Source organism: Gavia stellata, chromosome 13, assembly GCF_030936135.1.
Source record: "Gavia stellata isolate bGavSte3 chromosome 13, bGavSte3.hap2, whole genome shotgun sequence".
NCBI classification, from domain to species: Eukaryota; Metazoa; Chordata; class Aves; order Gaviiformes; family Gaviidae; genus Gavia; species Gavia stellata.
In genome coordinates, this window is record NC_082606.1 from 14,191,168 (window position 1) to 14,216,770 (window position 25,603).

Here is a 25,603-nt window from a genome sequence, read left to right on the forward strand (position 1 = left end):
GGTCTCTATGTTTCTTTCATTACACATTCTGTTACAATAATTCTCATGTCAAATGCTAGGTACTTGGCTTGTGTTTGTATTTAAAGCAAAAATGTATGTTAAAAACTCTGGGAAACAAACATTTAAGGTATCAGAGCATTTCTATTGAGAAGCTGAGTCTTTGTTACACTGAATGCTAAACATTTACATATCCAAGCCTTATGTAATGGATGTCTGAATAATAATAAAACTGCATAAACTGGCCTTCATTCTCTGGCACCACATCTCCTTTGAAGTCTGCATGACCAAATTCAAGACAATTATGTCATCCTTCATAACAGCCAAACAAAAATTTGGCCAAATAATCATTTTTCTCCCTATAACAGCACTGTGTTTGATTTTTGTAATGGGTGTCAATATAGCTGTTGTTATTTACTGGGTGTTACAAGTGTCAGTAAAAATCCCCTTGTTTTAGATTAATGATCAGCCCTGGTAACATCTGGATTTCATTTATTTTACCTCTGCCCAATTCTGCTATACTCAGTTGCTTTGAGTAGTACATTGCAAGGCAAGTATGGCCTGAAAACGCATGCACACACAAATAATTTGCAGAACATGGTGTTACAGTATGTGGCAGAAGCAAAACAGAGCCCTGGATAGAAGGGAAACTGGCACTAATGTTTTCCCCCCTGTCCAAATCTATCAGTGCCACACTTTCAGTAAAATCCGCTGTGTACAAGGCTGCCTCTGTCAGTTAAGGGTTGTCAGCAGAGGCTCAGATTGCACATTACTGGGCCTCAGAACTTGAGGAAACCTTGGCATACTGTCATCTCAGTCTTTGAGACTCTGCCTGTGTCACCAAGTGCTTCAAAACTTGTAGTTTATTTTCCCCCATCCTCTGATTCAAGTGATTCTTACCCAGGCCTGTGTGCACTGTCATGGCTTACTCTTTCTTTGCTTTCAAAATCAGTTAGAGATTGGATACACAGATTGGGATGAAATATTTGAAACTACCTTTATCATATAAACTGGATTAATTTCTGCAGAGAACATTGTATAGGTTCTTAAATATTGCTTTGAATGCAGTGCTTGTATCTAACCCGGCGTTCACATGCGATGCTTTTGGAACAGATACAACTGCTAGCATAGCTGGATCCAGCAGAAGTGTGACGCCTTTTGCCATCTAGCTCTACGTAAAGAGCAGCAATTCATCTAGGTTCTGTTTATAGCTGTTTTAAGTTATATTATCTGGATTCACTACAGCACTTGTGGCTTTACTTGATCATGTTACATCATAGGTGCACATGTGCGTGCACGCATTTATGTATGTGTAGGTACATACATACTTTCACAATGAATATGCTTAATGTACGTGTTGCACTTCATCTGTTGCAAAATTAAACCACTAAAGAAAAAACACTTCCCTTCTAATACCGTTCAGCAAAGCTTCATTGCTGAACTGTGTTAGAATTATGACTGAAGACAATAAAAACATGAAAAATTGAAGTTAAGAAGCAAACCATGAATGCAATCCTGAGGTACAATAATACCCTTTTGTGCCCAATTGCAATTAGCTCTTGATTTAACTCCTAAATGAGCTTCCAAGGTTTTGTTGTTTTAAGTCATGATGTTGATGATCTTTTCTTTATTTTACTTCAATTTTGTACCATGGTGTAGACAAATGTAATATGCAGAGTTTATGAAACCAGACAGCTAGTAAATCAGTATTATTTTGCTAGTAAATTACTAAGCCAGTGCAAGCTGCTTTTAACTCTTTCCCATGGGACAAATAGTTTGAACTAGCTGGAGTCTAAATCAACACTGTGGGCACTGAATTACTCAATGATTCTGAAGAAGGCTTTGTTGGCATAAACTTTTGCTTTGATCATCCTAGTATTTACAGCTTTTTAATTAGATACAGTTCAGAACAATGGCTTTTATCAAAGCAGTTTGGTAAGTGAACAACTGGATATTGTTTAGGGCTTTAGATGACATTCTGTCTGTTAATATCATGTGGCTGGTTTTAATACAATCATGAAGTTAGGATTACTTCAGTCATTGTCACTGCTTTGTCAAAAGAAACTGGCTATTCTAAAAGAGAGAGTGGCATGTACTGCTTTTTTAATATAATAAGTTTAATCATTTCTCAACATATTAAAAAACAATCATTTGCCTTGGGATTACAGAGGACAAACTTTAATTTTGCACTCATAAATTTGAAAGAAGTGACTCTGTTGTTCATCTTGACTTATTTTCATGTGCTGAGTGATTTGTTGGGAAGTGCTGAGCTCTTTTTGCCCAAGATTGAAGGCAGTTGGTTCCATTTTCAGTGTCAGACATTTCAGAGTTGGCTTCTGATGTAAAGTAAACGGAACACCAGTACAAAAATTCCTCAGGGATCTTGGCAGAGCTGGGCTCTATCATTTCTGGAACAATAGATTGGCCTAAGTACACTTTTAAAGCTTTACAGTAAGTGTTTGTAAAATTTGTAAACTTAGGGGAGCAAGAAAGTTAAGGAGCCACTGATGTGTTTAGACCAACTTCTGCAGTTTACTGTTCAAATGGAGATAGCTTATCCTCTAACTAACAGCATTTTTGGACAAGCTCAAGTTTTTTGAGGAAGGGATGGAAAAGTTTGGAAATTGCCGATGTTTGCTAGCTGCTTAACTATGGGGAGTAGTGCTATTATACTAAATTTGCTTGCTCTTATTAATGCCTTTAAAATGTGTTTGAGTAGTCCTTAGTTCTGCTTAAGTGTAGCTAAGTGTAACTATTTGCCATTTGGGTTTCTAAAATGATGCTTGTTCAATAGTTGTGCTTAGAGCTGCTGTGTGAGTGTGTCCTAAGCGTAACAGCCCATTCACAGAAACAGGCCAGTTTTCTCAAGTTCTGTGGCACATGAGGTGGTTTTTTTTACTATAATATTTAGGAGAAAATCCCTTTGCCTACACAGCATGGTATTGAGTCATATTCCTTGTATGGTGCTATTCTGAAAACAGCTTTGTTTTTACTGTTTGCTATTTTCACTTCAAGCTTGGTAGGCTTTTATCTGAGTCAACTTTCTCCATGGCTGAAGATGAGCTGACTTTATCTGTACTGTTGAATTTAAGGAGAGTTATGTATCTTTTTCCCCCTTGTACCACAAGATTTGAATTACACATCCCTCACTTAAATTGCTTTCATGAGGCATTTTGGAAGAAAATAGGACTGAGTCTTGCTCTCATGAGCTTACTTAAGTTATTTCTTAGGGAAAATATGGATTACTGAAGTGTGTTCATCTGGTTTAGTGTTATGGTATATACTAATCTCTTGCGCTTCTCTGGATCTAGTCACTCATGAAAATCTTTTTAGCATTTTAAGTATTTTTTTTTGGCACTTATGAAGACTTAAATGTTGACTTGGATGCAGTTTATTTAGTAATGTTTTTATCTCTTTGCCTTACATTTGCTAACAGATAGCCCTTTGGTTGGTGTTTCTGTGCACTTGTTTTTTGGGAGGGGGAATAAAGATTCTGAAACACCATCTGATTAAGTTGTGCCTTCCTGTGGTGTCAAAAATAAAATAGTCATGTGAATGTAGTGCCTTTGTTTATCTATCTGAGGTCTGCTTGGATGCCCACTGAAGTCAATGGGAATAAAAAATTGGCTGTATAAATAGTTGTTTCAGTAAAGCTTGGATGAACTCTTCATGTTCTCTCCTTTGAGATTGTATTGGGGCAGAGTAAGTATCGGTCAATATTCTCTGTCACCTGAGTTAAATGACTCATTGCCTCATTTTTATCCACAATATGACTTTCATTCATAATGTTAATAGTAATGTTAATCATAATGTTGATGTTAATGGCCATTACATTATTACGTTTGCAGTAGTTTATGTGCAAACTCTATCACCACAGTGATTAAAGAAATTGGTGTTTTCATCTCAGTCTGGGTGTAATTTAGGGTTCTAAAAATCTGAATTTCTTTATGATAACAGGCCCATCATATGTCTGACAAGTTTCAGGGAATCATTGTGTTTGACATTTTGTTATGAAAATCTGTGCATGGTTTTTCAAGCGAGAAATTTTAAAAGTTGCAGGGACAGAGGAATGAAAGTGGGATATAAAGGGAACAGCTGCTGAACAATTGTAGTGAAGTCAAAGAAATGCTTGGGGAAATCCTGAATTTGATTTTCCTATGCTTTCTTCATGAAGAAAAATCATAAACCAAAAAGTATGCTCTTAAAGCAGGACATTATTGTATAATTTGATTTATATTACTTTTTAATATTGAACTATTGTGCTAAGCTACCATGTTCTAAAATGCTTTGAGAATTTTCTCTGGGAAATGTCAATTTTCTTAAACAGGATACGATGCAAGTGAAAAATGACATTTTTAAGGGCTCAAACAGAATTTTGGTTTTTGTCACAAATCTTTAATTTCTAAATTTTTGGTGTCTGGTAATAATGTTTTTGAAGTCTGTGTAAGTGAATTGAAGCTTAAATCAGTGTTTGATTGCTGTAGCCTAAAAATCATTCTTTAAGCCTTTCTCCCCAATCTCTTTCAAATCAATAGAACATTTTGTAAAGAAGTTGTATTCGTGGTTTGCTTCCCTGATTGCAATTCTGGGCATGCACTTTACAAAAGATTTGAGGTGCTTAATTTCCGTAGTACTGCTGAGTGCAGGCACACTTGAGGAGATAAAAAAAGACTTCCATTCTCTCGTTAGTCCTGGATAAGAAACTCCTTTGGTTAGGATTTTGGAAAGCCCAGCAGCCTGCTCAGAACATGATGCCTAGTCTGGCTGCTTGAGATCAATTGTGTCGTTCCTACACAGTGTGCTGGACATATGCGTGTTGGGAATGACAGCATATTTGGACATAGTAGTCCATCGGCAGAAGGCAATGCATCAAATACACTGTATCTTCAATGACTCTGCTTTCTTTCCCATGTAATTATTATAAATTAAAATAGCAAATAAATTTGAGATACTGTAATAAACAGCAAAGTAATATACTCGATACTATTAATGCCAAACAGTAAAACATGTACCAAAACAATTAATGTTTTTTTTTCTCCTCTCCATCCTCCATTTTTTTCAGACCTCCAGAATTACACGCTCTGATGAAGATAAGGAAGGCTCCTGGGATGCCTGGGGGGCCTGGAGTGATTGCTCACGGACCTGTGGGGGGGGAGCCTCCTACTCGCTGAGGAGATGTTTAAATGGCAGGTAAGCCACATGCTTACATGTATTTATTCTCCTGCAGCCCTGCCCTATTTCCCTGTCCTCTGATGGTGTCTATAGAGAAGCATTGTTGCTTCTCGTTCTGGAACCAAGTGCTGTGTACAGATCAAGTGTTATGAAATCCTGCTTTTAATATATTTTTTGTAATATATTAGGTAAATATCTGACCCTTCAAGTCTCATAGAAATTTAGCATATTATTAAATGTGTTTGTGGAATAACAAGAATGATTTATTTAGTACAGTCAAATACTGAGAGAAGTCCCTGTCACTGTAATACAAAGCAAAAGGTGAGTTACCTGCATACAAATTAGCCTGCACTTGAACATTACTTGAAAGAATGTTCAAGTGCAGGCTCCTCCATGTCTTCCCTGTAGTAAAAAACCAAGTGACTTACTCCACATATACATGTATCAAATACTGCTTTCTGTTAGGAAACTTTTCCTCTGTCAGTTTTTTCTATGCAGTGGTCCTGGTGGCCATATGTTTTCACGGATAAGCCTCAGTGTAGCTTGAAGAGAACAGCGTACGTGGTGAAAAGAATTTACCTCAGTAGTAAAGCTGGACTAATGTAGGACTTGTTGCTACAATCCTAAAAGTATGAGTAATGCAATAGGCTTGTGGTCAGACGAGAAGAGATCCCAACCAGCTTAGAAGCATCTGTGCTGGTGTCCATAATTGCTTTCTTGAATTATTCCTAAACGTTTTTAAAACTGCCGATTATGTTTAAATTTCTATTTTGTTGAGATTTTTTAAGTTAAATGCAATATCGCCCAGGAAGCCAATTTTTCTTAAAGGAGGCTTGTAGTGTTACACACTAGTTAAGTGCAAACTATTTGAAAGACATCGCTAAAGTTGATTGATTAAAACACTGCCTGTTTCTTCTAGTGCAAAATGCACAAAGATCTTTGAGAAAAGTAATATTTCCAGCAAGAAGCCGTGATATTCCACCAGTGTGTTAGGGACTGTGAAATGAGCTCAATAAATTGTAGCAATATAAACTCCACTGTGGTTTTATTAATATTTTTAATGTGTTCCCCTGTGAAAAACATGTGTTTTCCATACCTTGACAAATGTGTAGTTTAAAAGGGTTTTTTTTCTGTGTTTTATTGTTGTTGTAATGTCCAGGAAATGCTCAATTGTGAAACAAAGTTTTCACATTTGTATGTATCATAAACATTTTTAACTTGCACGTTGTGATGCAATCATTCTTGCAAAAGATTGGAAATTTGAGACGTGTAATATCTTGAGCTTGGAGAGCTGTACCTTCAGCTGAACTGGTTGAACTCTTGCTCCAGGCATCCATTGCTTTTTCCTTTTCAAATTATATTTTTCCATCCCTCACACATATTAAAGAGTTTTTTAATATTTGCAATCAATTTTCATGCAAAAGGTGGAAAATTTAGTTCGAGCTGTAAGTTACCGGCTATACATTCATGCATTCTTTAATATAAGGCAGGTCTTTTTGGTATGAAGGGATTATTCCAAAACACTATTACTGATTTTGGAGACATCACTAATTATAATTTCCTGTCAAGTCATTTGAAACACATTTTCAGTTCTTTCAAGGGCTTGATTTTGCCATTCTTAAGAAGAAGAATATTTTACCCTATACAAAGGTGACAGTCAGTTATTGAGAAGTTTGGCAAACTGTGTCCCCAAAACAAGTGTGAAACCCACACATGCCCATATTTATAAGACCACAATAAATAATCGTGGCTTTATTATATGCCTATTATTTCAGCTACTAACAACAGACTTTGACTATCTGAATTGCCTGGATTTAAGGATTCGCTTGTATTGGACACCTTAGAAATCCATGCAGTCCATGAGAATTCTATTTCATTTAAAATTATGAATTCTGCTCACGTGGCTTTGGGTCAGTAAAATTACATGCTGTTCTTCAAAAGTATTGCATTGTTTTTCTGGGAGACGGGAAAGGTTTGAGGCTGTTTTTTCTTTCCTAAACAAAATAGGAGAAAGGAAAATTAATGCTTATTAGCCCTATGCTGATTAAAGGATTGCTTAGATATTCTGATCCTCTTTTCCTCTGGGTTACATCCCGTGGATTAGAAATAGCTTTGCTGAAGTCAGCATAGATGAGGCTTAGGGATGCCTTGTGAAATCTTTTTCACAAAATAAATGTGGTTTTCATAAGGTTTGCAGTAAATTGGGTTTACAGGGAAAGCCACACGTTCATTGCTGAAGAGAGACAGCAGCGCAACCTGTTGAGTCCCCAGATCCCCTTTGTATTTAAACCTTGTATTCTGGGTCCAAATTATGGTAGGGCAGTAACAGTAAAAGTCTAATTTTCAAGAGAATAACTAGCTGTAAAACAGGCAGGGTTGTGTTTTGCTGTTATGCAATGTAACCATTTTTACTCTGTTTTTCAGGAACTGTGAAGGTCGGAATATTCGGTACAAAACCTGCAGTAGTAATGTGAGTCTGGCCTTTAATCCTATTTTACTTATTCAAACAACGTGTTAAAGTTTAAGAAATGCTGCTTCTTGTTTAAAACCTTATGGCGCATAATTTTCTTTCCATCATTATTACCATTTTTAAAGATTTCAGTCTGCATGACACCATGAGGTCTCAAATTTAGGCTTCCCAAATGGACGTTTTCTTTTGAATTTACAGTGCCAATTGTGATTCAGAATGCTTTATATCATTTATTAGGAAAGTTACACATTTTGGAGGATTAAAAAATCAGTTCTCATCTTAAACGAGCAAGTGCTTTTCCTCGGGGTGCTGTCTTTCAGAGTAACCATTAAACTGAGGTCCTAATCATTTGTTATCATTAATGATACGGTGGCACTCTTCACGTGAGCAAAAAGGTTAACCGCCTGTGTCCCTTTCAAATCTTATATTGGATAATTATTCCTTATATTCCCTCTGTTTGCCTAAGCCCAGATCTTTATATGTCTATATGCAAAAGCATGTGTATTTAGGTCCACTGGCATAGACAATTTCTGTGACTGAATGTGAAGCTGGAGTTTTGACTATACAGTTGCTGTTACTGTGATGCAACCACATTTTATTTTTACAGACATGTTTTATGAAAACCAGTCACGTACAGCATACTTCATGACGTGCGCTCAACTGATTTGTAGTGATGCTTTGTGCTGTTTAAACAGCTACTGCCTTTCACCCCAGATGCTGTAGTCTGTTCAAGGTGTGCAGCTCATGCAGGACTTCGCGATAACACTGATCAGCAGACCATGTGTACAAACACAGTAGTTCAAGATGGTTTATGGTCAGCAGTCACCCCCTTGCATGGGTTATCTTACAGTACAATGTGACATTCGTATAATACCATTCCAGAAAAGAGAGAAGGTAGATAAATAATTAAAGCAAAAGCATCTTTTTTTTTTCTTTTTCTTTTTTACTGTAGTGCATTTGATTAATCTGCTTCTGGCTCTGGGAGAAAGGCAGCAATTTTCACACAAATACACCTTAAAAGGTGAGGCCTGTGGTTCCCTTCCGTTGAATTATGCCCAGGCAAGAGCAGGTGATACTCATGTCATTGCCAACCCTGTGATTTCTGCCAGCAGCAGGCAGCTGTGAAGTATGACGTGTTCTCCTTAAGAGTCCTGACACTGGAAGTTGCCCAGTAAATATGTTGAATCAGTGTATCTCCTGGGAGAACTGGCCATTCCCACTCTTCAGTTTGCCCCACCTACAGTTTCTTGTGTGCCAGTTGGCTTCTGCCCTCCTCAAGAACAAGGCTTGCTAGCACCTTGAATTGCTCTAACACTCCACTCCTCAGTGTTGGATGGATTTTCCACCACAGCAGCTCACAGCCTCAGTTTCTGCTGGCAGAAGCTAGTGGAAGTGATTAATGAATCAGGCCCAGTGCATGCAAAAATCAGATTCTGGAGACAAACCCTGTCACTTGCCCTTTCAGAAGAAAAGGCGTAGCAGTTTAGTGCACGATGTCCTTAGCTCATAAATAAAAAAGCCACATGCAAAAAATACCTTAATCTTTTAAAGCTGTGTGATAAGCTAAATTGCAGCCAGCCAGCATGTAAGCAGTAAACAAACTGCCACCGTAAAATCTATTTGCTCCATTCCTTATCTAGATATCTGATTGCTTGATCCCGTGCACTACAGCTTCCTACGCGACAGAACAAACAAGTCAACGTAGTATACCTTGTTCCTCCAGCAAAAGGACTAGAAAACTACCCAGTGTACAGAGAAAGGAGAAAGATTAGATCAATTTGGGCATATTTTCTGCTGTCAGCAGAGGTCTACATGCTTTCAGGATATGTAAGAGCAATTGTGGACACTGTTCATTTATGCAGTAAAAATCTGATGGAAATGAAGGCACTCTATGCTTCAGCATAGAGAAAATTAAGATGATTACCATATCCTTTCTGAACTCCCAGGGAGTTTTTCTGAAGTCACTGGGGCCTGTTTTTTAACTTTAGGACTTCTTTTAAAGCGATAGGTGGTAAGCATCTTGTATGTGAATCTGTTTGAATTTATGATGATTCAAATGTTAATTTCCAGACAGGAAGCTGCCTTTACAGTTCTGCTTTTGGGGCATGTCTGAAAGGGATCAGGTTTCCATTTCAGTTCAGATACAGCCAGAATCTCTCAGCAATGGTTTTTCCTAGATTATGGATCAGATAATGGAGAACTCCTGAGAAAAATGTATTTTATGAGATTTCCACTGTTAATACAGTTGATCTTTGAATTTGGCGTCACTGAATTCAAATCCAGTATTAGACCTGACTTAACCTCGAAATGGGAGCTTACACCTAATTGAAACTTGGGATTACTAGGCCAGTTTTGTTTCAAATGATATAATTTTCCCCAAAGCATTATTTCTAACGAATGCTTCTCACTTCAGGAGTAAAATTTTAGTTTGAAAATTAAGAGTTTAAACTAGCTTCTTTCCATATTAGTAGGTATTATTGTTAACCACATGAGACATTCAGTATATATACACTGTGTAAAGTTGTCTGCAAATGTAATTTTGCTACATGATACATTACACCACTAACATCTATATTGGGGAGTACAAATGAAGCACAACTTAATATGTGTGTCATTCTAATGAAAAGAACAAGAATCATTTTACCAGAAAATTGGTTTCATCTGGATTTGTAATAGAATAGTAGTAAGTTCATTGAACTCAAGCATAGTTCCAGAATAATATTAGTGCTATTTCAATCAAAAAATTAATTTGAGGTCTTAGCAACAAAATAATTGCTGAGATTTTTAAGGCATATGTACAGCCTGCTTATCTTTCTATCATAACTGAGATGCCAGGTGCATGATTTCCTAAAACTGCATGTATGCTTTCAGCTTTTCTTATAGAAACTTTAGAGAAATAAGCTATATAAATGATTCATTATATGCTGTTCAATGAGATTTTCAGTCTTTCTTAACCCCCCTTTTTTTATACTTCCATTTTTGTATATACTGTTACATTCTAATGCTATGATGTGCACTATATGGAAGTGTTTAAGATAATCCTTTAGGGTCCTATTCATAGAACAAGTTATTTGGGCCATTTCCCCATAAATTTCACATTCTTATGTGCCAAAAAGTCACTTATACATTTGCCAGAGTGACTCTTCTACAGTAAGAAAAAACACTATTTTGTAACAGATTTGCCCACGTTTAATTCCATTATAAACTTTTATTATATGCAGATAATGCTCACACTTGTTCGACATATTCATCAGATTATTGTCCCAGCATCCACTTCTTAACCAGCTCATTTAGGCCATTCAGAAAATCTTGGCTGAACTGTGTCTACTTTAGTCCTATAATATTTCACCTTGAGTTGCACAGTTTCTGTCTAATCTGTTCATTTATTTATTTTATATTTATAAAGCTGATGCACTGTATGGCTCTCATGGCTAGGGGTTCTAGCTCAGGTATCTTGCTTTTACTAAGAAGTGGCCTGAAAATTGCATAGGAAAAACATAGAACCTGAAGCTAATTTCAAAAAGAAAACAAAAGAATGACTTCATCAGTTTTGGCTAGGTTTCAACAAAATGAGATTCAAAGAATAAAACTAGACAAAGGGCTAGACTTCCTTTGGTGTCATCATTTTTACTGGGAATTTTCTTGCCTTCTCTTTTGTGCTTTTTTCAGTGGAGTAATTGTTGGCAGAAGTCACAGGGTCTGATGCAACCTTCATATTTTGTACATGAACATTGCCTACAAAGATACAGATTTCCCAGGTTAGCTTTGTTTTCAAAGGCTAAGAGTGCTCACTGCCAAAACTAAAATGATACATTTCATAAGAAGTCAGCCCTTGAATGCAGTACTTTTTAATTATCTGTCACAAAAAGAATGGGAATATATATATATATGTATTTTTAACCTGCATGGTAGTCATGCCCAAAGCATCTTTTTCAGATCTGTCTGTCTAATAATATGTTCATAAGTCATGTCATAAATACACTTCATTCCGCTACAAGATCTGGATGTGATTATTTTGCCAGCATTTTCATGTATTAGACCTCATAGATATGTCTTCAGCTCCTTATGCAGTGTATGAACCTATGAACGGCCTGGCTATGGTTCAGTGGATTGAGTGTAAGACAAAAGCTGTTGCTGAAATTGGGAAATCTGAGAAATCTTGAAGTTAGTAGGAAAATATTTAACAAACAAGAAAAAAGGTGGAATATTGAGAGGGAGGAGGGAATGACAGAATGAAATTATGTCTGAAATAGGTTAAAACCAAAAAGACATGCAAACAGGATGAGGACTGGGGCCTGTGTATCACTGTCGGACAGTGTGGCCTTGCCCACTTCCCAAACATGCTTCACCCTTGCCTGCTTCTCCCACATCTTGCCCGGGCCACCCCCCGCCCTTTTCCTTTCTATTTTTTAAACACCCTCTCACTTTTCTGACCCACTCTAACGGAATTAACCCGAAGTTTACAAGTCCTCTTGTTGTCTTGATTACATTCCTTTCTGTGCTTAGTTGGCTTTCTGTTTAGATTATAAACTGCTTTCTTTATACAAATATGTATTGTTCTCAGGAAAACAAGGATCTGAACTTGGTTGCCATCCAAGTGCTGATATAATGCAAATGATAATAATTTCAGCCCTTTGATATCTCTTTGTGATGCTCTTTTTATGCTCCTGCTTTTGAACACAGCTCAAACATAAAGCAGGTGGAACTGGCATATGAATCGAGCTGCCAGGATCTCTCTGTTCTTTGAAGATGCCAGAACAGAATAGGGAGATGGGAATTCACTTGCTCTCAAGCAACCAGGAAGCGAGTGGAAGGAAGGAGCTGCATTGTGTTGAATCAATGAGAAACATACAGTAACCACAGATTGACATCCTGACATTGTGGTGTTTGTGTCTTGGCATTGCATCAACGCTGAGTGATAATGAATTGTAACAACAGCCTGTCAAAACTCAGCCTAAGGCCATCGCTCTGCCTATTTTACAGATAGCTCTTTAATTCTTTGTGATGAAAATGTAGCTGTGCATGGCTGAATAACACTACTCCGAAATATTGCTTCTAACTTTACCTGAATCTAACTTCCACTTATTATTTTTATCCTTAGCTACTCCTCTATTTGCAACGGTGGAAGGGAACCATATGGTATCCATATGAACTCTGAAGTCCTCTCTGCTTTTTAGACTTGCTATTGTGGAAAATGAGAGGTGACAGATAAGTCAGAGTCAAATTCTGCTCTCATTTACACCAGTGCAAACTTAGTGAATTTCTCGGGAGTGACACTGCAGTAAATAAGCGTTGTTTCTAGCAGTATTTGCTTGATGTTTTTAGAAGCTTTCACTTGTGGGATTTTGCAGAGGTAAAACTTTCAAAGAATTACAGTAACTGTAATTTCTTCTTGTCTTATTCCATCATTGTATAGTTTAAAAAAAATACTGCTCAAACTAGAATTATCCCAGGTTAAAAAATAATACAAAATGTATTAGCATCATTCCGAGTTATTCTCACTGTAAGGTGTAGCTCTGGACAGAGTTGAAAAACATTGCTGAGAATGCTTGGTGAATTGCTTGGTGCTCACTTGCAAAAACCCCATGTATTGATCGGTAGGGAGAATACTGATTTTAGAAGGTATTTTATGCAGACTACAAATAAACCAGAGACATTTCTAGGTTACTGTTTCCTAGGGTGAAAAAAAATTTAGGGCATTGACAAAGTATTAAGCTAATGCAGTGCCAACACATGCAGGTTCATACGAGCAAAATGGTGTCAGGGCATCAGACTGGAATTCGAACCTTACTCATGTATGTTTTAATCTCCAGTACTGTGTAATACACTTACTATGTCGTTAGCTTTTTTTCGGGGAAGGTTCAGTTCACTGATAAGGTTGAAGCTGTGTTCAGGATTAGTATTGTTAACTAATACTTAGTAATAAGTTCCATGAGTTCAGCTGACACATCACAATCTTTCAGTCATATCCAATGAAAACAAAACTTTGTTAAAATCAGCCTCACATCTGGCTTATATGTGCAGTTGGAATTCCTGGAAGAATATCCTTTCAGTCTGGTGTATGGACTGTTTGACACTGGACATACTTTCAAATGAAGTCTTCAGTGAGAAATGGTTTGACACACTAACTCCTTTGTCAGTACTTTACCACAGTTATTTTTGAATAAATCAGTATTCATCTCTGTTCCTGTCACCATAGTTAAAGATTAACATTATTGTTTGGGTGCAATGCTTTATGTAGAAAAAATACTTTAGAATATTTTATTTCAAACATTTCTTGTATTTGGTCTTTCAGCTGTATATGCTGAGGCTCTGTATGGGAGGAGGTATGGAACTGTCACATTAGAACTGGAACTATGAAATCAATAGTTACCAATTTGAAGTATATTTTATTTCAACAAAGTAAGCCTTACTGCTTCCATGAGGTGAAGGTGTTTTGTAATTAGACTGAAGGACTAAGCACTGAAAGTTCTGGTGTCCCCTCCTAATGCTCTTGTCCCATTTCTGAGCGATACTGAACAATTAGACAATTTTTTATTTCTTTATGTATAAGTAGCAATAATACCTCTTTCATTACTGTGACATGAATTGATGAATGAGTGCAGCGTGCTCAGAAATCCTAAGTGGAAAAAGCTTTTGAAAAGAGAAATATTAAATGTCAGACATCTCATTATAGTCACTTAAGATATATTGTCACTTAAAATATATAGATTCCTTTAGAAGCTAATTCTTATTACAGAACCAGACTTTAAATGTACTACATAGTGCCATAAAAAGAAACATTTTTAATTATCCTCTCATATCAGTTATGTTGTTATTACTGGAATATGTGTGATACTCCGTTACTTGCACTGCAAGCAATGGATTGAGCAGCATACATTGTTTTAATACACACAGTAGAACTTTGCAATATGGCATATTTTTCACAGCAGATCAGTTCTTGAACCAAGCCCCTCTGAATAGATTCTGTGTAATTCAACAGGTAACTATTGCAAATGCAAAGTATTCCCTTCTTAAAAATATTTCCTTTTGGTTTGTTTTTAGGACTGCCCTTCAGATGTTGGTGACTTTAGAGCACAGCAGTGTTCAGCCTACAATGACGTCAAATACCAGGGACATTTTTATGAGTGGATCCCTGTGTATAATGACCCTACTGCACCATGTGCCCTGAAATGTCAAGCTCTGGGAAAGAACTTAATTGTGGAGCTTGCCCCAAAAGTACTAGATGGTACTCGTTGCAATATTGAATCCTTGGATATGTGCATCAGTGGAATATGCCAGGTATGTTCGTGGTGACCTTTGTTGTAAGACACTTTGCACATTAAGTGAGCACTTTTTGGTTATTTTTCATCTTCATCTATCAGTTTACTTGATGTATCTGCAAGTACTGCCAAATGGATTGTCGATAACTTACCTTTCTCTTGCACACAGAAGTTCCTGACTGCCTTAGCCATTGATATTTTTATAGATAAATAAAAAGTCAATAACATTCACTCACTATTCTACTTATAAATGTAAAAATTAATGAAACTAGTTATGCTAGTTATAGCTTGCTAACCCTTAGTATGCCTGTTAGGTTGTGATGAAATTGCATAACCTTCCATTTAATTTTACTCCTTCTCTGAGTCTTATATCTCATGAACTCTGTTAAGGAGAAAATTTGACTTTTTATGGGATCCAGCTCAGATGGCAGGTGTGAGTGCGTATATCTGTCTTGCTGTATTAGTGAATGAGTATATGTTGTGATTGAATGAGTTGATTGTAAGTATCTTTTTACTGGGAACCTATGTTTCTAGATATGTTTATTTTTATTATTTGAGTTATGCTATCAACTTTACACAGCTGGCTTAAAAACTGAGAGTTATAGTATTTGAGGCTTGCCAGCTTTGCCTGCCCATGTGTCATTAGCAAAAAATATTAGAATCTTAAGTGTTATGAACAGAACAATTTCATATAGAATGGATATGTTATTGCAATTAGTCTTCTTTCTCTGCAAGTGGTTGTCGCTTTGCTAAATGCCTAAAATGTGTGTGACTCAAAAATGCAGGATATGGCCCAGTGAGCAAAATAGCTCCATTATAGGGGAAAATTTGACACATTTGGCAGAAGACTGGTGCACCGATTACAGCAACATTAATATACGATCTGGAACTTCCTGTGGATTTTATGTGACTTCTATGTGTACTGCACTTCCAATACCAGTCGTGCCAACACACAATGCATCTGCTGCCTCTGAAATAGAAGAAGAATTCCTTACAGTTTTCCCCTTCAAGAGACTGCATTTGTCAATACTACTTCACAGTGGTATTCAACAGTCTTCGTTACCCTGCACATTTAAAATAGGATATACCTCTATAAACTCTGGAAGTGCTTGCCAAATAATACGTTTCTTTTGCAATATTCTTAGTGATGTCTCTTCTTCTAATACAAGCTTTCGTTTTCACTCTGGATGATGTTAAAGCCTTTTCTAGGTGGTACGTCTACAGCAGCCTTTGCTGTTTGTGTCCATTGCAGCACATAAGTGTCATGCTGAATTTAATGGAGCTCTGGGTTTTTCAGAGGCTTGTGAGACTCTTGCTCAGAGTGCTGTGGGGTTTCCAGTGTCTCCCACAGTGGCTTCTTTCACACATAGCACAAAATTCACTTTGTCTAGAGTAGATCCAATTTCGGAACAGTTGAAAGGTGTATGTAAAAGGGTTTCCTTCAATGTCTACTATTAGTATTTTGTAGTATTCATGTGTATATCTGATATCAAATGCTTGGAAATGTAAATAATCCATTTTTAGAATGAACCGAGTAGTGGCAGAATAAATTAATCATTCCAGAAGCAGGCACTGGAACTCTTTTACACTGTTGATGAGAATCAATTTCCTTTTTCCACCTCTTCTATTTTTTCTTTTTTCATTATTTCTTCTATTTCCACAAAAATATTTTTCAGTGTGAGAGAACATCTTCAGGGAAAAAAAAAAAAAAACCAAAGAAACCATGTTTAGGATGTGTCCTGTGCTGTGATTTATGCAATTTAATTAATTTATAAATTAACCTCACCTCATAAGCTGTTAGGTGCTTTCACTTTATTTTCTTTAAGTCACTGGCTATTGCTGAGGTATTTTTGCACAAATGGAAAATTTCTCCTTTTTAAAGTCTATACTTGATAATTTAGTGTTGGATAATTTTATCGAGGTGAAAATGAGTCTCTAGTCATTTGAATAACCTTTTTCTCTTTGCGGACTGTTTTGGGGGCAGAGTGGCAAGGTTGATTACTTGTGAAAGCGACTGCGGGAGTGGGGGACTTCCTCAGAAACCGGCACTGAGCTTTGTTGCTACTCCTGTTCAAGCAGGAAAAGAAAACAAATTGACATCTAATCTTTCCTGGAAAAATATGGTTATTTAGTCAACTGACGTTAAGAGACACAGCAAAATTGTGATTCTCTACAATTGTTGCTATAAGATCAGTCTGTTGGGTCCTGACATATACTTGGCACAGCCCGCAAATAACTTGGCAAGTGTTTTTACTGTTAACTCATCTAAATAAACATGTCATACTGCTGATGTGGATATCTTTGCTTTTATGCCTGCAAGCACCGAAGAGTTAGTATGAGAAGACTGGCTTGCTTGAGTGCCTTTCCAGCTGGTGCTGGTTTTGCTCATTTGTTGTCTCAAAGTTGGCAGGTTTTATAAGATCTCAGCTTCCCCTCCTCCCCCTTGCAAGATGATTTCACTTTCATCTGTTTTCTTATTCTTGGTAAGGTAGGGCTGCATCACTAATTCTGCCTCTTGGATTCTTGTTCAGACTCTCTCCTTGGCAGCATATGAATTTACAAGGATGGTGAGTTCCTGTTGTCCAGCTTCAGTTCTGATTCTTTGCGCTTCTCTTAACAAGCAGAATCAAACTAAATAGCTCTCTGTCAAAGAAAATCGTGAGGTAACAAAATTGTTCTCTGGATAGGAGAAGGGGAAGTAAAATCTAAAGGCAGTGGAGCAGGGAAAAGTTTATTGGGGAAGTTAGTAAGATATTTTGGGGTTGCTTGAGGCTTAACTCAGCCAAACCGTTTGATCATGTTTTAGTCTGCTACTGCCATGCTTCTGTTAGCAAAGTAAATATCTGGGGCTGTTGTGTTAAATGGGGACAGGTCAAAACTTCACTGCCAGGAGGATTTTCGCACTTAACTTCTGATATTTTTTCTAGTCTCTGCACAACTCCCAACACATTTTTTCATATAATGTATTCCTGCTGTGCCCATCTGGATGTGGGTGGAGACATTTAAAAACATCTGCTTGTCAGACACATGTATGGGCAACATTTACCCAGTTACTCCGCCTGCTTTGGAGCCCTGCCTCTCCTTGGTTTTTGTTTCTAATTTATGCAGACCTGCTTTTTTCTACCAGAATGCAGAATGGGGTGTTACTTGTGTCAGTACCTGAAATGGCTACAGTGGTAATTTTCCTAATATGGAGTAATGCGTTTAGACAATAAATACACGCATCACCCAAAAAATCTGGAGTCCTAAGGAGCAGCCTGAGTAGTTCTGTCCTAGGCTGTCACAATTAGGTCAAAGATGATGTAAATCCTGTGGTGAACTTTCCATTTAGTGTCAGCAAGTTGTTTGTGTTCCAAAAAAGGCAGACACTACACTATGCTTTGTTAGCATATAGCATAAATTTAGCTGACATCAGAACACATCCCATATGTCAAGTGGAGTGCCATCAACTTCTGCCATGCTAGTTCTTTTCTGTCATGTGTCATGATATGGCAAGTAGGTATCTCTCCCACTCTCCACCAAAGCACTCTTAAGTTTGATGTAAATATGTCAGAGTTTTCATTGAAAATATTTTCTGTAAGCTTTTGGAAGACTATTGTACTTTTTTTTTAATGAGCTTTGGTCATGCTTAAAACTTAAAATCATAGCACATTATTAATTTCTTCTGAATCTTGACTCCTTTTATTCTGAGAGTCGCTTTCTCAAAGTGCTAATGCATGGTGTTTTGTGTACTTTCCCTTTGGGTTCCTGTAGATACATCTTTTTGTCTGTAAATATGTTAAAGGACTGCCCAAGATGCACAGGAGTTTTGGTGTTCAGATACTTGAGAGGAATGTTTCCTTTCCATCCAGCATTACTGCAGACATAAAGCTGTGTTTTTCACACATGTTAGTCAGAGTAGTTAATTAGCAGTTAAAAAAGCATCTTTAGTAGTTAATAGCAGTTAAAAAAGCATCTTTAAAAAGAACATTTACTACCTTTTTTAATATTTAAAAATAAGAAAAAAATGTCCACATTGCCTCTTCCTCATTTTTAGTCTTCAAACCTCAAGTAACTACTTCATGGGAAGAATTGATTTCAAGTTAGCTCTCTGTTAAGTCAGCCTTTATACTGAACCTGGCACGCTTTCCTGAGTACCATTAACTAGTGAATACATGGAGTAAAGTACATTTTGGAGCATGGAGGAATCCCTGTGTAGAGACCAGTACTCTTGCCTACGTATTACTGCAGGCACCAGAGTTGGCAGGCTGGACCTTATCCACAGAGACTGTGGGAGTTATTCACATAGATCCAACAAAACTTTCTGGCTGTCAGAGCTACCTATCAAAATCTTCATGTGACTATGCATACACGTGACATATGTCATAAAACTGAGGCGCTCCAGCTCCAATTCAGCTGGGAAATATTGGTGGCTCTCCAGAAGTCCCACTGAAGGATGGGGCTGTGCTGAGCACGCGTTACCGCATCCTACTTAACTGGCCAACATCACCCTCTATAGCCTCAGCGGCTTGGTTTCCTTGCCCGACAGAGGCTCTCGACACTGCCCAAGCCAGCAGATCACGTAGCCATGCTCCAAGGGTTCCACTTGCACCATGTTTAATGTCACAGTCCACCTCGGTATAGTGGTTCCCTTGCGATGACATTGTTGGCAACTCAGAGGCGTGCTTTTACTGCAGGTAATAATAAGATACTCTCAGACACTGAAAAGGTCTTTTGGAAGCACTTGTTTTTATTTTGCAGCAGCCCACTGCTGCTAGAAACTGATGTCTCTTTTCAGATCTTGTCGTCTTTTCCCTCCTACTGTTTCTTACGGAGAAATACTTCCTATAGGTATTTCTTACTGTCTAAGTTTATCCTTTCTTGTCAGATAAGTAGTGGTTTTTTTTCTGTTTCTTATCTATATTTCTTTTTTCCCAAGTGATTCTTTCTGCCAAGTTTTGGGGTTTTTTTAGTGAGCTTTGTACAAATGTTATTTTAGTTCCCAGCCTAGCAAGGTCCTAAAGCGTGTGAGCAGTGATAGTAGAAAACCTCATGATTTCTGTGTCATCCTGAACTAGAGCCTTAGTAACCTTCAAATCCCCCAGAGCTAACTTCACCTTCATGTAGCAAGGCAGACTTGGCTGGACGCAGCCAGAAAAGCAGCAAAGTAATCTGATTCCGTATATTGATTTCTTTTTTGAAAGCATTCTCACAAACAAGAAGCCCAACGGGAGTTTGTGTCCTATCCTCTGAGTGTGTGTATGTGTGTTTCTTAAAAGGGAGACCTTGTGGGAAAGGGTACTTGCTCCCCTACTGGGTGGTCCTACAATCTCTTAGCTGCTCTAGCATGTGACAGATCCTGTAGTAAGAGTTAAATGTTTTGGAAACACTTTGTTTTATTTGATGGAAGTGGATTTACAGAATTGCAGAATACTCTTTAGCCTTTTGCCTTCAGATATAAAATGTTTGCAGAAATATGTGGAAAGTCTTTTTAGGAGCCCTTTAGTATGCAATGAATTTTATGCACTGTATTTTTTATCTTCTGGGTTTTTTATTGCTTTACATTCTTTTTCTCCGTATGGATGGCTGGGGAATTTGAACTTCATGGTGTGTCTCCTCGTGCCCATCATTCTGACTTATTTTATGCCTCTGTTCTGAGGTTTGCATTTTGACACACTTTGCCTTTACTCCCTACTTTCTCATCTATGAACAACTGAAAATCCATGTAAGGAAATTTTCTTACTCCCACCGCCACTAATACCCGTTCAGCGTGGCAACTGGGATTGCTGCTTCACTTGCTGTGAAGTGATGGGCTGGGACATTCGCTGTTAGTCAGAGTACATGCTCAAGGTCCCTGAAGGGGCTGTATTCTGTTTATTAACATATGCTGAAGCCTGTGTCAGCTTGTCTGGGCTGCTGCTGACCTGCACTGGCTCGACTGCAGAGATGTGAGAACCTGTGCCACAATAAGGCCTTTGTTAGGCTGAGCTTAGACATAACTGAAGAGTAATGAGACAGGACCATGTGAGGACAAAATCATGTCTCAGACTAAATCAAATATTCAATGAGGATAAACCAGAGTTTGAAAGCGGTGCTTGAAAGCTAATATTCCACACTACTTTTAAAAGTAATTTAAAAAAAAGAAAGGAAGTGACTTTCTTAATTGGAGGGATATTCTGGTATCTTCTCCTCTGCTTGTCAGAATCAATTACTTGTAGATGATGAGCATGGGAAAGAGGCAGTGGGAGTTTTTTTCTTTATATTCTCTCCAGGGACATATTTTATCTGTGTAGAAATAAAGTGCAAGCTGAAGTTATCACAAAGCAAAGGATGTGAGCTGAGATTGAAAAGTAAATGAATAGATGGGCTTTGAATGACAGCAGCATTTTACAGCAGGGCAAAGTGGAAAATACTGACTAAGATAGAGCAGGATTTTCACATGACAGGTTTTATACTCATGTATTTATTACCATAAATTCCCATAGCCATTTTAAAAATTATTTGTTGTGTGCATGCAGACATTCCTAACATCTGCCTGTACTGTGATTCTGTGCTAAGACAAGTAGAGGAGTAGAAAATGCATCAAATAGCTGACATTGATGCAGTAAGACCTGTGTACTGTGATAGCACATGCGACTGTGCAGTAAAATACAGCCTTAGTTTCTCTGAGTTTTGGATTTTGTGGTGTGTCTGTGTTTGTAGAAATAGAAATCCTTTTTCTCTGACCAAGACCCTGAGGATTTGATTTTTCCCTATTGAGAGTGATTCTAATAAACTGCAATAGATATTTGTCTTCTTGAGCAAGTAGGGATTTTTCAATATTTTCTTCTTTTACTAGTAAGTGTTGAAATAAAGCATCTCCTTTCTTAGTCAAGTCACAAGACTTGGAGAAGATATTTTTGCCAGAAATAATTCTGACGTTATCTTGTATTTCATGCAATGCTGATAACCTTTAAAAGTATGTAGATGTGTTTTGTTCCATTTTTATCTTAGCTCTGATCTCTTGTGAGGCTGAAATAGTTTGGTTATAACAACCCAAGTACTACTATCCTGGTGGCACAGCAGTCACATCACTTATTTGGATCTGTTCGGTCTAACAGTCTACTTCCATTCTATATTTTTCACATCTTGACAAATTTCATAGGCAGAGAAAACCTAATTGTGCATAGACCACAAAGTCTTTGCCACCCTTCAGCAGATCAGTGGTCCAACCAATACAGGATTCACTTACTGAGATATTGCTATAACAGATCTGTTGCTAGCCAATTTTAAAACAAAAACAACTGGGCAACATGTACCAGGATAATTACAGACTGTTCAGTCCTTGATGAAGAAGGATTCCCTGTATAACTGCTCTATCACATTCTTGTGAAGAAGTATAGTCATCATCTCCATTTGTTCATTCTGCAGTTCAGTTCCTTGCTCAGCAGAAATGTAGTATTTCTTTTACATTTTAAGCACATTGTGCATTTCCCCTTAAATTATTTGCAGGGTTTTCTGCTTTGGCTGTATTTCACTAAATTTCATCTATAGGTTTGTGTTAAAATCCCACTAGCAGTCTATTTCATGAGTACCCGTGGTTGTGCATCCTTTGAAATAGCCAGGCCAATGAAAACACACAAGTGTGAATGTACTCAGAGTAGCTTTCACCTGGATTTCCCCAAGCATTGTGGGGTTTGTCCAGCAACTCTAGAAGGATGGTAATTATGTCATATTGAGATGTTGTTGAATTGATTTTTCTATTTTTATTTTATTAAACCAAATCACATTAATAAAGGGCATCACTCCCTGACACTGAGCTTCCAGCCCCTCGAGTAAACATAGAACACTGAAAAACATAACTTATTATTTTAATGGAATCGCTGATAAATGAGAGTCTATATCAATCAAAAATTTATTAGTCAAAGTAGAAAACTGTATAGTATTTAACATATACATTGCTGAATATTTAGATGGTCTGTCTGCTAAAGAGCTTAGTCTAAGACGCAGTAGGTAGAGAAAGAATGGCACTAGTGCAACTTCAGTCTTAATGTTTCATAGAATTTATGTATGTCACAAATAAAAACATCAGTGATTTATTCTTTTGTGGCCAATTCCATTAGGAGAACTCAGTATGTTTGTTTTTTCTGGCTGTACCTGGATATCTGTCTCCAGAGGACCATAGAATGGGGGGGACCCCCTTTCTAAAGAGAAATATTGTATACAGTTACATATATTGCTGTATATAATTTCATGCTTTTGATAGTAATAATGACACTTAACACTTAAATGGTGCTTATTATGCAAAGATCTGTGGTTTTACTCATGTTTCACTTAAGTATTTTTCCTTTGAAGAACATAGATATATCTTCAGGTTCTTTATTTGAAGTATATCATCTTGACTCACTAGCATCCCGGAAACATTTTTTTATAAATAACATATAACATTTTTATAATTGACAAGTCACCTCTGTGGAGTATGTTCTACAAAAAATGGTGTTGTGCCTATTTTGAAAGAGAGTGCCTGCAGCTGGAGGTGAGTGGTCAGTTGGGGGAATAACAAGGTCTAAAGCTATGGTCTAACAAGCAAAAGTTGAAATTTCAAAACCTCATCCTGCACTGGGCTCTGCATTGGCAATTCTAGTTGATGCTTGCGTTTATGTTTATTAAGAGAAGACTCTGAAGGGGGTTTGAGATTTGCTGGATTTTTCACTACAGTGCCTTTTTTGCCATATTGGAATCTTAGTTAAAGATCTGTCACCTTGCAGTCCTGTCCATTTTCTCATCATAGTTAATTATAAACATCTCCTTAAGAAAGGAAGATCCTTGAATGTAACAGATTATACTTTGACCTTCACAAATTGAAATTAACATGCTATATTAATTTCTTTGTTTAAGTCTAATTCCTCAGCTGAAACCCTACTAAGTGAATAAGAGCTAAAGAAACAGCTGTGGGAGCTTCTGAGTGATTGTTGGATTCGTATTTGCAAAAATATTTGTAACATTCCATAGTCACCTCTAACATATCATCGACAATTTCATTTTTCTCTTTCATCTATATTACGATATTTTATACCCTGACCTTTTGCTCTTCCTTTGCCTTTCTGAACTTACATGAACTATTCTAAGCATGCTACAAACTATTTAACACCCTTCAGTATTGTCTTTCACAATAGCAGTGGCATACTAGGATTTAGTTTAGAAGTTTGTTGAAGCAGATCAGCATTTCTGTTCGCTGCTTAATCAGATGTTTTCTATCCTAGCTGCTTGTGACAAAACAGTATTATTCTTTTTCATATTTCTGTTTTTTTATTTGGAAGAACACAGCCAAATAACATATTCAGGTTCTGTCCTAAAATAGTAACGGATCAGACACATGTTTCTGAAAATAATCCCTCCATATACAAATTCTTAGATACACCATCATGGGTGATTTATTAAATGCACAAAGTGCCCATTTTCTCAATACCCTTTTTATATTAAATTTCCACTGTTGTTCCTTTTCTTATGTATTGGTCAATATTCTCCCAGCTGTCTGAGGAGCTCACTTAAAACCTAGTCATTACAATATTTGTATCATTTTTTTGAATGATGGTTTTTATGATTGCAGATTTTGTCTTGATAGGGTCCCAATCCTTCCATTACACAGTTTGTATTATCACTTGTTTCATTTATGCAGCCTGTGTTAAAATCACCTAATATAATTATTTCTAACTATGCCCTAAAAGCCTGCAGATGTTTTCCCAATCTGCCTGTGTAATATTTATAGCTGATCCCTTTGCTCTGTAAACAGCGAGCAATGTGGGGTAAATTAACCCTAACAAATGCCTTAATAGTGAAAATCATCAGACCTCTTTGGCTTGCTGAGATGGTGTGTGAGCTGAGGAAGGCTGTTGCCATACATCATTTTCTTGTCCTTGTTGCAGCTTTGCTTGCAAATACACATGTACTCTCTTCAAAATATTTCATCAAATTCTGTGTTTTTCTAATAGTTTTTGGCTAAAATATGAATACCTTAAATTCATAAGGTTTGGTGTCAAAATACCATATGTGTTCAAGGCCTGATTTCCAAGGCTATACCTTGTAGCTTCCTGTTGTTCTGGTGAGATCCATGGCTGTCCAGCTTGTCTGAGAAAAACTGTTTCCTATCAAGGTTTACAAACAGATAGAAAGGGCCGGCTTTAGACACTCAGGGTTGAAATACACCCCACCCTAGTGTTCACTCGTTAAGATCAAGGGTAGCAACACTTGTTGAATTAGCTCTAAATTTGAGGCTTGTCACATCAAAATCTGCAGAATTTTGGGGTGTTTCATGTTAAAATCTGAAATTCTGTGCTCATTTCAGGCTTAAATTGTGATACTAATTTGAGTTGTTTTCTAAATTGTGTTCCAGGATATCACTGATTGATGCTCATATTCATAACAGTTGATATAAACATAATCTTGGAAGTCCGCAGAAGGTGAATGCATCTAGCTGAATATACCGCCTTTGCTGGCAGGGGAGCTGTAAAGCTTTTCCCACATCCAAGTCCCTTGCAGCCAGCACTCCTGTTTTATTTCTGTGGCATTTGTGTATTATTAAAAAATAAGCAATAATACTATATGAAACAGTCCTCTAAAGTATGCTGCTGTGCTGATTATCTTTTTTCTTACATTCCATGTCGGACACAATAGTGCCTTGTATTTGCACAGTTGTATAATTTTTGTTATATGCAATGAGAGTTTGTTTTCATAGTGACTGTGT

At 37.2% G+C, this 25,603-nt stretch overlaps 1 protein-coding gene across 1 annotated transcript in view; it reads left to right on the forward strand.

Moving 5' to 3' along the window:
• ADAMTSL3 (ADAMTS like 3) overlaps nt 1-25,603 on the forward strand; it is a 192,842-nt gene that overhangs the window by 87,182 nt on the left and 80,057 nt on the right. The window contains exons 4-6 of the mRNA XM_059823708.1: nt 5,060-5,187; nt 7,594-7,639; nt 14,684-14,920. Coding sequence (XP_059679691.1) covers nt 5,060-5,187; nt 7,594-7,639; nt 14,684-14,920 — 411 coding nt within the window. The remainder of the gene's footprint in view (nt 1-5,059; nt 5,188-7,593; nt 7,640-14,683; nt 14,921-25,603) is intronic.